General features: G+C 44.5%; 2 protein-coding genes across 8 annotated transcripts; one reads left to right on the forward strand and one right to left on the reverse strand.

The window, feature by feature from the left end:
* Window positions 1–3,632: 3,632 nt before the first annotated feature.
* PPP1R3D (protein phosphatase 1 regulatory subunit 3D) lies at window positions 3,633–4,870 on the reverse strand. Of its 2 annotated transcripts, none has more exons than XM_056507633.1 (2): window positions 4,788–4,870; window positions 3,633–4,646 (listed from the first exon to the last, which is right to left on the reverse strand). In XM_056507633.1, exon 2 carries the CDS (start codon window positions 4,638–4,640, stop codon window positions 3,723–3,725), a length of 918 nt encoding a protein of 305 aa, XP_056363608.1. In that variant the 5' UTR covers window positions 4,641–4,646; window positions 4,788–4,870; the 3' UTR covers window positions 3,633–3,722. The 2 variants fall into 2 exon arrangements, with proteins under 2 accessions (XP_056363608.1, XP_056363607.1); XM_056507632.1 differs by having other exon boundaries at window positions 4,773–4,854.
* Window positions 4,871–5,508: 638 nt separating this feature from the next.
* On the forward strand, window positions 5,509–13,806 carry FAM217B (family with sequence similarity 217 member B). Of its 6 annotated transcripts, none has more exons than XM_056507654.1 (5): window positions 5,509–5,580; window positions 6,572–6,824; window positions 7,973–8,078; window positions 8,165–8,250; window positions 8,654–13,806. In XM_056507654.1, the coding sequence occupies exons 2-5, from the start codon at window positions 6,724–6,726 to the stop codon at window positions 9,984–9,986; spliced, it is 1,626 nt and encodes a 541-aa protein (XP_056363629.1). In that variant the 5' UTR covers window positions 5,509–5,580; window positions 6,572–6,723; the 3' UTR covers window positions 9,987–13,806. The 6 variants fall into 6 exon arrangements, with proteins under 6 accessions (XP_056363629.1, XP_056363633.1, XP_056363631.1 ...); XM_056507658.1 differs by having other exon boundaries at window positions 6,572–6,819; XM_056507656.1 differs by having other exon boundaries at window positions 5,530–5,593.
* The last annotated feature ends 661 nt before the right edge of the window (window positions 13,807–14,467 follow it).

The raw sequence follows: 14,467 nt of genomic DNA on the forward strand, positions 1-14,467 counted from the left end.
TTCTTAAATAACCTTACATTTTTAAATAACTTAATACAGACATGCCCATGTGTTTAAACTGATTTGCAATAATTAGCACTGATTAAAAAGTGACTGGTAATAGACATCTTTATTAATTATGTCTGCTAGTTAAATGTCTTCATTTTGCTTTAGAAGAAACCTGGCAACAACAACAATAATAATAATAATAATAATAATAATAATAATAATAATAGTAATAATAATAATACTTCCGATCTTCAACTCTATCAAGACTGACCCCAGTGGAGCTGCATTTTAATCAGGCACTGCATAGGGACACTTTTAACATAGCACAGGTAGATTTTCATGAAACTTGTCAGGGGAAAGAACCTGGTTTGGGAGGAAAGGCTGCAGCAAAGAGAACTGAAAGAAAATAAATAGAACAGATAATTTATAACACAATTGTGAGGCCCAGAAATGAATGTATTAAGCACAGTCTAGCACAGATTTGGAAAGTGCAATTTGAGGAAAACCCCTTTCTTCTCTTCCATGAAGCTGTATTAGCATCAAGTGGCAGCAAGCCTTTTTCCAAAACTGGATCTCAATCCTGCAGGTGCTGCAGGCACAGATTCTGAGGTGAAAGGACAACAGATTCCATGTAGGAAGTGGCAGCCCGAACATCTCTGCAGATACATACACTGATCACTGTATCTTTATCAAGTGTTCTTCATTGTTTAGCAACTCAAACCCACCTTACTTTCCAGAGTATGTTACTCTGTAAGTGACAACTTGACATTGTTTCTTCATGAACTTTCTTAACAGGAATACCATTGACAGAAACAACATAAAATTGTAAAAAGCTTTTATTTCAATTTTCTGTATTACAATAGCCGTAGTTTTATTATTGCTTTTTAAAATTAATTAAGCACTTTGCAATTTTACAACTGCTGGACCTTTTGTCCAGCATATGTACTTCATTGATATACTGTGTAAGGTACAACCCCTTTTTATTTACATGGATTTCATGTTTCTTTAAAAAACATGCTTGGAAGAACCTTGAAACTGTGGACTATTAGACATTCATTTACTGTATGCCAATAATAAATAAATGTTTTTAAAAGTGCATTATATGGTGATAATCCTTGTGAAGAATTCCCTTTTACAAAATCCTCATTATAAGGGAAGTGCTCAATTTGAACACAGTGCAAGCAGTCAAGTTGTCCTGAGAAGATATGAATGTGGTGTAAATTTACCTTCACAACACGTGCATCTTAGCACTAAATGGCTTAATCCCACTTTTGTCAACCACAAGCCATTTGATGTTCATTACTGAGTGTGGCAAGAAACCCTAAGTGCAATTATCAGCTCTGCTGTGACAGGTGCCAGTACTGGTGTGAAGGTTTAGCAGCTTAACCCGGAGGTGGCTCTCAGCTCCACTGCTCCACTGAGCCAGCAGTGCCAGAGAACTGCACTGGCAGGAACTGAACTGGCAGCCCTTGTCCAGCAGTGCAGACCAGCACAGAGAGCAAAAGGAAACTTGGAATCATGCTTCAGTACTTAGTATTCAAGACCTTGCACGTGCCAATACTGTGAGAGGTTGTGGAAGGAAGACAATAGAAGGCCAGCTCAGACTGCTGAGACATTAATTTCTCCACCCCTCTCACACTGTGCTATATCTGGCATGAACCTTTCTCCTGACAGCCTCAGCTTTACAAAATCTGACCTGGCCAAGGGAACACTGAGGTCTGACATTTGCTAGCACATGACAGTCTGTCCCAGGAGACAGCAACATCCTTCTGGCACAAAAGCAAGTATTGCTCTGAGCTCCAGCAACACCCACTGTGAACTGGTGTCTGATAAGAGAGGGGTTTTTATGGTGTGCTGCGTTTGTGATGGAAGAACAACAGTAATGTGGGCAAGAAAAAGAGGGGGGAACAATGCTTGAAAACAGTGCCTTTTATTCAGCACAAGTATTTCTATGCATGTGTGTGCATGTTCAGATAGGATTGAGCTTCCTGAGTACTCTGCAAAAGGTGCTCAGCAGCTCACAGAGTCCTCATTCCTGACTTTTTTTCCTCAGAAAGCCAAAGACCAATGGAATGAGGCAGCCTCATCACCTGAAAGCCCAGCTTTCCTACATGGGTATCACAACAAAGAAGCAGCATTAAGTTGCCAGACAAATAAATTTTCTTGGGGTTTCTGCACTTCCAGAAATACTCAGTAGACTTGTCAGACTAATATATAATTGGCCATTGGTTGCTTACATCTGTGATTTTACCAACAACTTGTGATTTCAATAAGTAAGCACCAATCCAAAGATGCCCTGTAAGTAGCCTGATTTTCATAGTCCTAAAACACAGCTTTTCTAATATCTCCAGGCAGCCAGCTCTGAAAGTCTCTGCTACACATATAAAGCTAAACTTTCCATGCAGTAATGATTATGTATGGGAACAATTCTGGACAAACTTTTACTTAATAGAATTTAAGCTGTTGCAAATCTTAAACCACACTAAAACCACAGAATGAAAATAATAGAGCAAGAAGCACAGCAAGATGGTCTTACAGTGTTCCCGTGCTCTCCCTGCAGCAGAAGGGATTGTGTTCATGGGTCTGTGTAAGTAGCAGTTTGCCAAATTAAGTGCTTTCAAGTTCCTGCTTGTGTTGCAAAGGCTGCGGTCTTGGGAGTTCAACTGTTTTACAATGGCAAGCAGCTAAATAAAGAACTCAAAGCTACTTCTGCAGTAGTTCTGGAACACTGGGGAACAACTATGATTCAGGGTTCTGGAATGCTATTCCAAGCCTCTGTACCCCAGTTCTTGTACTACTTCTTTTCCTTATATATATATTTATATCATATCCATTTCTTGATCAGTAATTTTACCAGCAACAGTGATAAAATCAAGAGCATTCATACAGTGCTTCAACTGCATTCGCAGCACAAATTCAAAATTGGTCTTGCTTCCCTTAGTAAAAGCAGGTGCACCAGGAAAAGACAATTCCTGGACCATCACCTTGAGAAAAACCTTTTTGGGCATCACTTGACAAAGGTGAGAATTTCCCCAGGCAGATCTGCCTTACACGCACTTTGGTAACAATCACTCCTGCTGCAGGGATAAGAAAAGGCACCTTTTGTTTTTTTCCCAAGGGAAACAGAGGGGCTGATGGCACATTTTTATGTATGTTTTGCTCCTAGTAGCATTTAATTTCCAACTCAGATACTAATGGAAATATTTAATGTGGTTACAGCCTTAATAACATATGTATATAAATACAAGTACTCCCTACAGTGTCTGTCCAAATTATGCATAAATGGAATAGCACCCTGACTTGGTGAAGTAATATAAACAAAATTAGAAACAAAACCAGTAAAGCCACACTGTGCACTTAGAAAACAACCAGTAGAAAATTGTAAGAGAAAAGGATTCTATGCAACCAAGAGTATCACTAGCAACAAGAAATGTGTTGTTTTGCTCTCTGGTAGCCTCACAGCATTCCTGGGAACCATTCTGCAATGACTCATGTACTCAAAAAACCCACATGGCCTTTCTAGGATTGTATCTCACTACAGATTTTAGCCCTTTCAACTTTCCCAGAGGTTTAGAGCAGTTTGTACAGGTCACTGGCTGCTTCCCAGCCCTGGGACACTGGCCAGGTTTGGCAGGTTTCAAAAAGAAGCCTGTTGCCATAGGAGCAGAGAGCCATTCCAAGGGACAGAGTGCCACTGAGACCACTGCCACGCTGCTCAGCACCACTGCCTTTGTTCAGATGAAGTGGATCCAGCTCTCCTCACACTCCCTCGGCAGCTTCAGGGGGTGAGTCCGGCAGCGGAGGGTGTAGTTCTTGCCTCTGTTGTTATCCCAGTACTCCTGGCCATTGACTTGGTACCTCGCTGCAAACTGGACCAGAGTGCTCAGCTGAAGGAGGAAAGGAGGCACGGGAAGAAAGAAAGTGAACACATCAACCTGCTCCTGCCCGTTTTGGTCTGGGATGCTGCAGTGCCAGCGAGCACACACCTCATGGATGCTTTCCCACTGGTTGAAGGTGTAGCGCACGGACACCTGCTTCTCAAAAGCAACATTCCGAACCTGGATGGTGCCACTGAGCCCCAGATCTGAGCTGGTCACCCGTTCCAGACACACCTGCTGCTCCTGGAGTCGGGATGAGAAATCCAGACAGTCTGCAGGCTGCTGGAAGTCAGGGACCAAGCAGTGCATAGTGAACTCCAAGTTCAAGTTGCTGTACCAGAGGTCTGAGTTTATGGAGAGCCTGGAAAGGACATGCAAAGGGATAGATGGATCCTCCCCAGTCTGGAAGACTTTCACTTCAGTGAGCTCCAAGCCTAAAGCATCAGCAAACCTGACCCGGTTCATGCGGCTCTGGCAGCCGGGCTGCTGGCACTGCAGTGCTGCTCTCATCCTCCTCTCGGGTGATGTGGGCAGGGACCTCGCTCGGCGGCGGATGATGGGCCGCAGGGCTGGGTCACAGCTGGAGGAGGTGCTGCTCGGATGATTATTCGGCTGGGGGCTCTCCTTGGCTGGGGCACTGCTCCGAAAAGTCTTGTTGATACTTGTATGGACGGCTGGGGGCTGCTGCTGCCCTCGTGCTCCTTCAGCCTTCAACATGTTCTCATAGAGATCTGAGAGGTAGCTGGGATTCCTCTGAAGACCACGCACTTCCATTCTTAACTGGTGACAAAAAATCAGCGTTAACACTGCAGATAGCAATGAGCACTGCCGCTCTGAAGCACTGAATTTGGGAATGGCAGCCACAGTAAGGACTGAGGTTATTGCACTGGATGCAGCAAGGATCACCTGGAACCACGTCACCTTGGAACGAAGGGCAGAAGCCCGGCAGCTCTCACGGCAGCTGGCAGAGAGCCAGCAGGAAGGCGCTGTGGAGGGACTCACTGCCCGACGAACTCGAGATCGCTGTGCTGGCTGGTGGCCCCCAGGCTCAGGCTGGAAAGGGATTCCAGGCTATCACCGCTGATACTGGAGGAGCTCACGCCCAGGCTGGAGAGCGACTGGAGGCTGTCGTGCTGGATGAAGGACTCCAGGCTGTCGGAGAGGTCGCTGGAGGCGCGGTGCGCGCCGAAGCACCGTGTCTCGGAGCCCCGGGCCAGGGCGCCCTGCAGGCTGTCCTCGCTGGCCCCGGCCGAGCCCGCGCTCCGCCGGCCGCAGCAGCACGAGCAGGGCGCACACTCCAGGCTGTCACACTGGATGCTGGGCGAGTCGAGGCCGGGGAAGGCTTGGAGGCTGTCGGGCGGGAGGGAGCCGGGGCTGCTGCACAGGCTGGAAGGCGGGCGAGCGCTGTCGGGCGCGGCCGCGGCGCCAGGCTCGGTGTCGTGGCCGGCGGGGGACGGATCCACGTTCGGGGCCGCCACAGCGCCCATGGGCGGCGCGGTCCCCGCTGCAGCCCGGCCTCGGCAGCAGCCCCGAGCCCCGAGCCCCGAGCCCCGAGCCCCGAGCCCCGAGCCCCGGCCGGCTCCGCGGCCGCTCCGCTCCGTGCCCGGGCGCAGGCGCGGGGCCGCTCCCCCGCCCCGCCCATCCCGGCCCGGCCCGGCCCCACGTTCCGCACTCGGGGGCGCTGCCGCTGGCGACGGACGCGGAGTGAGGGCAGGTACCGGGCCGGGGTGAGGATCGCCGGGCTGTGCGGGCCGGCCCTGAGCGAAGGAGCGGCCTTGCGGGGAGGGAGGGAGCGGAGCGGGCCCGGCTCGGCGGGCGCTGCGGGCACGGCTGCCATCGCTGCGGGCACGGTCTGCGCCTGCTGCCGCTGCTGCCATGCACCGCGGGCACTGCTGCCATAGCCGAGGGCACCGTACCGGGCACTGCCACCGTACCGGGCACTGCCACCGTACCGGCTCTGCCCGGTCCGGGTCCGGCACTGCGGCGCTCCGGGGCTCGGCTCCGCGGGGATGCGTTTGAGGGATAGGACGGGATCCAGTGTAAATAGATACAGTTAATATGACTGTAAATAAATAAACAGCACTGCAGTAAAGGTGGGTCAGGAGAACTGTTTGTCACCTGTAACATTTACAGACCTTTGTGAGCCCCTGGAACCGTGCAGTTCCCTGGGAAGGGAATGCTGTTCCTCGGGAGTAGAAGAAAGCAATGGATCCTGCTCTGAGTATCTTTAGGAGGAGCTGATGAGACAGTTGTTTTGGGGAAAAAAAAAAAAAAAAAAAAAAAAAAAAAAAAAAGTATTGGGTACTAAATTTGCAGATACATACATATCGGAAGAGCGTGTTTTGTGACACAAAAAGGACGACTCAGCTCGCACAGCACGCAGCGGGGTTGATCATCTGCTCTCCATAAATTGGGAACAGGAACACCCACCCCGCTGGGCTGTGCCGCCCAGCCCCAGCAGCTGCGCAGGCTGAGCGGTGGGGATGGGATGGGGATGGACGGAGATGTGTATGGCATGGGGATGGGGATGAGCACATGACACTGCACGGGAGCTCTGGGATCGCGGCCGTATCCTCAGGTATTTCCATGGGGTGGGAATAGCAAATTGAACGATTCTGCTTCCCACTGAGAAGTGCTGGGGGAGGGGACTGTTTCCCGCTACAGTTTGGTAGCTGATTATGTTTATCTTACTGCTTTAAAAATAGAATCCCATCGGGAGGATTTTGTTCGTCGCCAGCATCTCCAGGACGTGGGGATGTCTGCATTGGATATACTGTGTCTTGCAAAGCCAAAAGACTGGAGCCGTTTGAAGATTATGTAACAGTAAAGGTGCAGATACCCTTTGGAAAGAGGAATAATGGGACCAGGCATTCAGGAATATCCCTTATTACTGCACAGAGAGACACAGCAGAAGCAAAGCCACAGCCACACCAATGAAAACCACAAAGGAATGGTAAAGTAAGGAAATTTATTTCTCTGTTTATAGTTACTGGAATGTTTAGTTCATAAGTGCCTGGCTGTCCTGTTCCCACTGCCATCCTCCCCCCTCATCCCAGCAACAGAAATGATTGTGCACGATGATCATGCAGGTCACAAGGTCACAGAGGTGACTGCAGCAATGCTGGAGGCACAGGACTTAGTTTCATTCTTTTATAAGCTCTTGAATTTGTGAAATCATGTGGTTTTAAAAACAAAATCTGACTATACTGACATAAAAACTGAAAACAAGACGTGCAGCCTGGCAAATTAACTGAACTACAGTAATGTTAGATTAGACAGGAGGGCATAATTTGATTATTTTTGTTCTGAAATGTTATTTAAAGCTTTCTGTTTAGAAATCAGTAACATTTCTTGTTTGTAGAGCAAACAATGTTCTTATTCATACAGAATGTGCTGATTTATTTATTCTGTGTGCTTACACAGAAATGTAACTAGTTTATTTAAGAAAGCATGTTTTAGTTCTGAGCTGCCCAGACCAGTAATGCCATTCCTTTTGCTTTCATATGAGCTTTTTCCTCTTCATAATATTTTAACAACCCCATTATAATATGAAATAAGGACATTTCTTATACCTTCATTGTGAAATAGTTTGTATTAATACCAGAAGAGACCTTATACTCCCTGTTCACTTCCATTCCTTATCTTCAAAGGAATAATCCTTTAAATTTTGTTGAGAATATGCAAATGGGAAAGACAAGCAAGATGTGGCTTGCAGTAAGCTTCATATTATACTTTACAATTAATTCTGGTAAATTGCAATAGGAGCACCTACCAGGTACTGTAAGAATCAGTAGTTAAATATCTAGTCTGTAATATTTATTATCTCCAAAGGAGCTTCTGACAGAGGGGTACATTCTATTATTGTATCATCTGATAGAATTTTTCACTTTTGCATTAATAATATTAAAAATACAGCAGTGTATTTGTAGTACAAAAAGTAAGAAGTGGCCATGGCATAGTTCTGATGAACTTTAAGTCTAAGAATAACTGCAATCAACCTTTTTTTAAGCTCAGTTGCTCTCTAAGCTTTTATTGTACTTCCATTCTGACACTCATCTATGCTGCTATTTATATCTGATATTCTGTTTAATCCTTTGTGGTTACAGTAATGGAAAAAGCCATCCAAACACCAAAGGACTAAATAAACCAATTTCTTATGCGAAATCTCCTCCTGGAAGATTAGGCAAAAATGTATCAAGTGCCATTGAAAAGGTAAATAATCCCCTTTTCTAACATAAAAAGGGTTCCTACTCTAAGTCAGCTTCTTAATAACATCACAAACTTTCATATTCCTTCAGATTTCCCCTGACACTCAAGATGGTCACCAGCCAAGTGTTTTTAAGAAGGGAAGGAACCAGCTGGATGGCAGTAATCAGTCAAAAAGGTAATTTTATGTTAAGATTATCTGTTTAATTTGTAGCCATTTCAAACTGGTATATGAAATGCTTGTGATGAAATTGTAGCTGCTGTGTTTTGCATGTGACTTCACTGGCTCAGAGTTCAGCATTTATGAGAACAACAAATTTAAATTATCACAATGGAAACTTGCTATCCTGCTTTAGTGAGTTCTCCAGCAAAACCATAATAATAATTTTAAAAAACCCAAAAAATGAGTAGGAGGCAATGTTATCTCTACCAGCAGTTATTGATTTTCTCATTACCAAGTTTCTGTGCCAGTTTTAGCTTCAGTCATGGAGATCCCTGTCCTTAGGGTGGCAAAACCTTTGTAAGCTGCTGTTCAAAGGCACTGACCATTCTCACAGCACATGAACTTCCTTTTCCTTTAGGATCCTGAGTGTTTGCAGCTCACTGCACAGTGCACAAGGACCAAAGAGGAGTCCCCCAGAAAGAAGGCAAAATGAATCCTTCCTGCACAAGAGTTCCCCAGAAAAAAGGCAAAATGAATCCTTCCTGCACAGGAGTCCCCCAGAAAAGAAGCAAAATGAATCCTTCCTGCACAAGAGTCCCCCAGAAAAGAAGCAAAATGAATCCTTCCTGCACAGGAGTTCCCCAGAAAAAAGGCAAAACGAATCCTTCCTGCACAGGATCCCCCCTGGCACAAAGGGCAGCACACAAGAAAACTTCTGTAGGGCTAAGGATGTCCCAGTGCAGCATTTTTATTGCAGTAAAAGAGAACAGTTGGGAAAGAATCATGAAGAATACATTGCTGAAGCCAGTCCAGGGTCTTCGAAATGGCAAGAAGCATCTGTAAGTGAAATGTTTCTTGATTTTGAATCGGTACAAATTATTAAAGAAGATGCTGAAGATGATAGTGCCAGTGACCTCTCTGACTCAGAAAGGATTCCCATTCCCCCCTCGCCCTGCACACCACCAGAACTCATCCTCAGAGCTGAAGAAATCGACCCAGTTTGTTTGGAACACATCCCTGAAATGGGATTCAAAGAATCCGAATATTATTACCCTGACTTTCTCCCACCCCCTTTCAACTCGTGGGACTTGAAGCAGCTGGCCATCCTTGTCCACGAGGAAGGGAAAACAGATTTGCACCCCAAGCCCACGGGGTCCCTGGAGAAGTACATGGAGCGCCTGCTGCAGCTGGAGTGGCTGCAGCTGCAGACGGTGCAGAGCGAGAGGGGCAGGGCCCCCCGAGCCCGGGCCCTCAAGAGCCCTGGGAAAGGCAAAGCCTTGCTCAGCCCTGTGCCCAGCAGGCAGGCAGGGCCCCAGGAGAGTGTCACCAGGCTGCCCAGGAGCTGTGGGGGTCACAGGGCAGAGCTGCACCCTGAGGAGACTCGCCCGCTGCGTTCCCATCCAGCTCACCTGAAACTTCCCGAGAGAATGGCATGTGCAGCATCTTCTCAGAGGAAAACTGCTGATGTAAGGAGTGAACTGAAAAAGAAACCAGCTGCAAAGCAGCAGCTTCTCAGTCCACAGCCCACCGAGAGCAGCTCTAAAATCCAAAGTGTTGGTAACATCAGACCCCCTAAGCAATCCCCAGCGCTCCACGGTGCAGCTGCTCCCATCAAAGGCTTAAAAACATACACCTGTGCAAATCCAAAGAAAAATGGCAATGCCAGCAATTATGTTCCTCCTAAAAAGCCAACAGCAGACAGGAAAATAAAAACAAATGGCACAAAGCAAGCACCACGCAAATTTCAGTGAGGGAAAACTCATTAGTGAATGTTGATTCTTCTTGACTGCTAGAAAGCATCTGGCCGGTGCAGAAGGATCTTTTCTTTCTTCATAGGAAGATCCTGAGAAAAATGTTCCTGGCACGTGGTTCTGAGTCAGCACTGTTCATTTCTATAGATTTGATCTTAAGCCAGCAGGAAATGTTTTCCCTGAAGGCAAGTGTCTTCCATTGGTCTTTCCTCAAAAGTAATTGTAATCGCTCAGTGAAGATAAAAAAAGCACAGTGTGAAGTTTAGAGAAGTACAGAACATCCTGGCTGCACCAGCTGAAGTCTGAGTGTTCCTTGTACTCACCCTGCTGGGTGTGAGGGAATAGGGTCCAGGCTCCTTCTCCTTGCCCAGATGTGCTTTTTGTAAGACAGGTTTGATTGTGGTGTTTTTATAAAATAATGGAGCCTGTTATCTATGCAAAGTCAACTCTAATTCTTCACAAATATGATGAATTGGATTTTTTGGATGAAATAGAGATTATTTTTTTGAGAAGAAGAATGGATGTAATGTTTTGAAATATTTTAATGCAGAAAGAATCCTTTATTAGACTAAGTTTTAGGGACCAGACAGCTTCAATAATGACAGATTAAGAAAATGGAATGTGTATTTTTATACCCTGGAATCTTCACTGTGTTTACAGACAGCTTTCCTGGAAGTTCATTTTGTAGGCCTTGATGCTTTTTGTCATTTAGGGGAAATGGCCAAATTTCAAATTGCACATGGATATATTTGAGAAATGCAAACTAAGGCTTTTATGTATGGCCTAGTTTTCAGAACTGGTAGCCTCTCAAAACACAGAAACTAGACTCTTATGGGAAGAATTTAAAGGGTGTTGTAAGTTCAGATAAAGATATATTTTGATACAGAAGATACCTATTTTTAGTCACCTAAGATGACTCTTATTTATTCTGTGGTCCAGTCTAGCTTGGCTTCTTAAGGTTTAGGGAGGAGAGGTGGGGAAATATCCTACAGAAAGAAATTGTTACAACCAGGATTGGGTCCTGTCCTTGGGCCTTCTGTCTCCTGTGTCTGTGAGATACAGGAGAATACAAAGGACAGTTCAGAGAATATTCAAGTGTCACTTGATCTGTTAAAATTTCAAATCAGTCACAGCAGCTGGGGACAAGATCTTAAGACGAAATTCTAAAGAATGTTTTTTACTTTCACTTTAAAATCCTGGCCAGTGTATTTTCCTCCTCAGCCACAAGTCCCAGTCTTAATGAGAAGTGAGCTGAGGTCTGATGGACCAGATTCTGCAAGTGGATCCTCCACAGTGTGATAGGAAATGAAAAAGTAGCAAATACTAAAGAGTACATTATGTATATAGCTAAATTGCACTTCTTTTGGTGAGCTCATCTTGGTTTTAAGATGCTTAGCTGTTTCTTTCATTGTGCCTACCAGATCTTCAGCTTTGTAAAATTTCAAAGCATGAATTTGTATGTAGTTTGAAAAGTGAGAATATTAAGAAATGTAGTAATAAATTAGAGTATTTTACAGTACATAAAAACATTGCTCAGGAATAGTCTAAGAAATATTTTTAGTGTTTTTTTTTCCTTGTCTACTGGAGACCAAATGTGAAATTTTGAATTGGTAAAGGAAATGAATGTAACAGACAGTATTACATTTCCAGAATCAGTAGTTGTAAAGCTACACTTAATTTAATTGCAGTTGCATGTACATTCAGCTCTATGCAATTCAAGTGAAACTGAGTCTGAGATGCTCAAAGACAGAGGAGTTGGCTGTGTCAGAGGTGGCACTCAGGATGGCACTGAACACCAGCACCTGCAGAGGACCAGCACATCCCAGTGTTGCTGTTTCACCCTTTTCTTTTGGTCCAGCTCCATGTCCAGCTTTTTTAGATTAAAGATTCCTGCACCCAGTGCTCGTGTTTCAAGCTCTGGCCAAATTCTGCAAGCCTGCCTTAGCTAAGTTTTCCTGATTCACATTAACAGTAGTGAAAAATAGGAGAGCTGCTTTGCCAATAATCAGAATTTTAATGCACTGCTCTAGGTCACTGTTACAAGCACCAAACCTGAGGTGAGCAGCATCCAGGCAGTAATCAGAATAGCAGCTTTTTACAAAAAATTCTGTTAGATGCAGAAAATAATTTAGCATGTTTGTATACCATTGAATATTGCTGGATGCTAAATTTTCTAAATTGAAGTTTCCTGGGTTGTAAAGAGGACATGTAGATACAGACACATTTTGCATGATCACTTCTTTAAGGATAAATAAACCCCATTTCAAAATCAGCTGTGACCAGACCAAAGGTATTTGGTGCTGGGAAAGTATTTTGTCACAGAGGTAGGAAAGTTTTAATGGAGGTGGAGGTGGTGATGCCACTTTGAAAGTCTGAAAACTTGTTCATCCCTTTGTGTGGGATCTGGGCAAGTAAGTTTGTCTCACATGATAATCACACCAGTCTAATTTCTGGCATTGATTTGATACTTCTGACACACCTGTTTTTGTTCACACACAGAAACAGAAATTCTGTGTTTGCCTCAAACAGCTCTTGGCCTGAGCAGGGCTGGGTTTTACCCTGTTTCCATTTTAACTTCTCCATTTTCTGGGCCTACAGATGAAAAGAGCTCCTTTTATGAAGAGGACTATGGTTTATATTTCTTTCATTTTATATTGCTGGGTATTGTCTTTAGAAGCACTTCTGAACAGAGCAGAAAAATTTATTCCATCAAACACATTCAGTTTAAAACTAATTATTTAAGACACTTCACAGCACCATGTTTTTAAGGCTATTCAATTTTTTTTTTTTAAACAAGGTTTAGCAATATGATCATGTGGATCTAATCCTAGCACTGGTGATGCTTCTTGAAGAACAGATTACTGTGATGTGAGATATTTAAACAGATGGATTTATTTATTTATTTATTTATTTATTTTTGGTAAAGAATGTAAAGGTTTAGTGTTCTGCAGTATTACCTGCAGAATAAGTATGCTCAGGTTGTATTTTAAATAAACAGCCAGAACTCTGCTTCAGTTGCATGAGTATAAACTTTGAACAACTCAGTTATTTTCAATGAAATGACCCTGTTAGAAGATGTAAAGAAACAGAATTTCACTCCAATATGTATAAACTCTTCTCCTCAGTAATGCTAATGTGTTTTTTGTGCATCACATGAAAAAAATTACAGCAATACTGTTTTTCTCTTGCCATGTTCCTTTTTTCTCCATTGCTTGTATCTCCTGCTGGGGGCAGGAACATTTTCCCACCTGGATCTCAGCTGGATGAAGCTGCAGGGAGCTTGTGCTGCTTCCATGGGGCTGCACTGCCCTGTGTGATCCAGCTCTGAGCTCTGCCCTCCTCCTGTCCCTGCTCCTGCCCTTTCTGTGCTTCATTCATTGTTCTTTCAGGTGACTTTTACCTTGTATTTGCTGTTTAAAGGATCTTGTTAGAATTCAGAGAGAATTTTGACAGTTTTTTTTCAGCAGTATGTGCTTTTTTGAAGCTGATATTTTAAATTTCTACAGTATGGAATTGCCTGGAATGTACTGTTTTTTGCCTTATTTTAAAGGTATTGAGCCTTTGTTGCTCCCATTGCATTAGTGGTTTTTCATCTGAGAAATAAACAGACCACGCTGGAAGAACTGAACTTGATTAACTGAAGATTTTCAGACCAGCTTTTGATGTTGGTATTCATGTATTCTTATTTATTTGAATTTTTTTTTGTGGATATTTTTGCTAGTAGTTCCACGGGAAAGTGATCTTGTCATTCAGAGGTACCGTATATTTGCTACAATAAAAGTGAGATACTGCCCTGTTTGTTGCCGAGTTGTATTTTTTTCCCAAGATGGCACCACTGAATTTTCTTGGAGAAAATGCCAGTACTGCAGTGTCGGGTGGAGGGGGTAGCTCGGCACATCCCGGCTCCTGCTGGCCGAGGGAAGCCAGAAAAATTGGGAATTTTCTTCATCTCCGGGTAATTCCATCCGGGACCAGCGTGCGGGAAATCCCGGGCGGGACTTCTACCGGAGCACGGAATGGAGTCAGTGGGTAAGAAAGAAAACCTGGTTTGGGTTTCTCCCGGAGCACGGAATGGAGTCAGTGGGTAAGAGGGAAAACCCGGTCCGGATTTCTTCCCGAACACGGAATGGAGTCAGCCGGTAAACTGGAAAACCCGGACTGGATTTTTCCCACAGTACAGAATGGGTTCAACCTAATTTCACACACAGTGTGTTTGTGTGTTCATGTGCTCAGCTGAGGCTAATCCAGAGGAAAATAAAGGGAGGGAGAGTGAAATTTTTCTATTGCTGAAAAGTGCCTTTATTTTGCTATTTCAGTAATATTTATAGTAAGCTTTACTTGTGAAGTGTCACACAGCAGTTTTACAGTCAGAACATTCCTGCTGTTTGAGGTTTTTCTGCTGTCCAAGCCTTCCTGTCCTGCTCTGCTATTTAACCTGCTGTCATTTTTGAGGTTTGGAAGATCCCTCCTGCCTTCCTCAC

Source organism: Oenanthe melanoleuca, chromosome 20, assembly GCF_029582105.1.
Source record: "Oenanthe melanoleuca isolate GR-GAL-2019-014 chromosome 20, OMel1.0, whole genome shotgun sequence".
NCBI lineage: Eukaryota > Metazoa > Chordata > Aves > Passeriformes > Muscicapidae > Oenanthe > Oenanthe melanoleuca.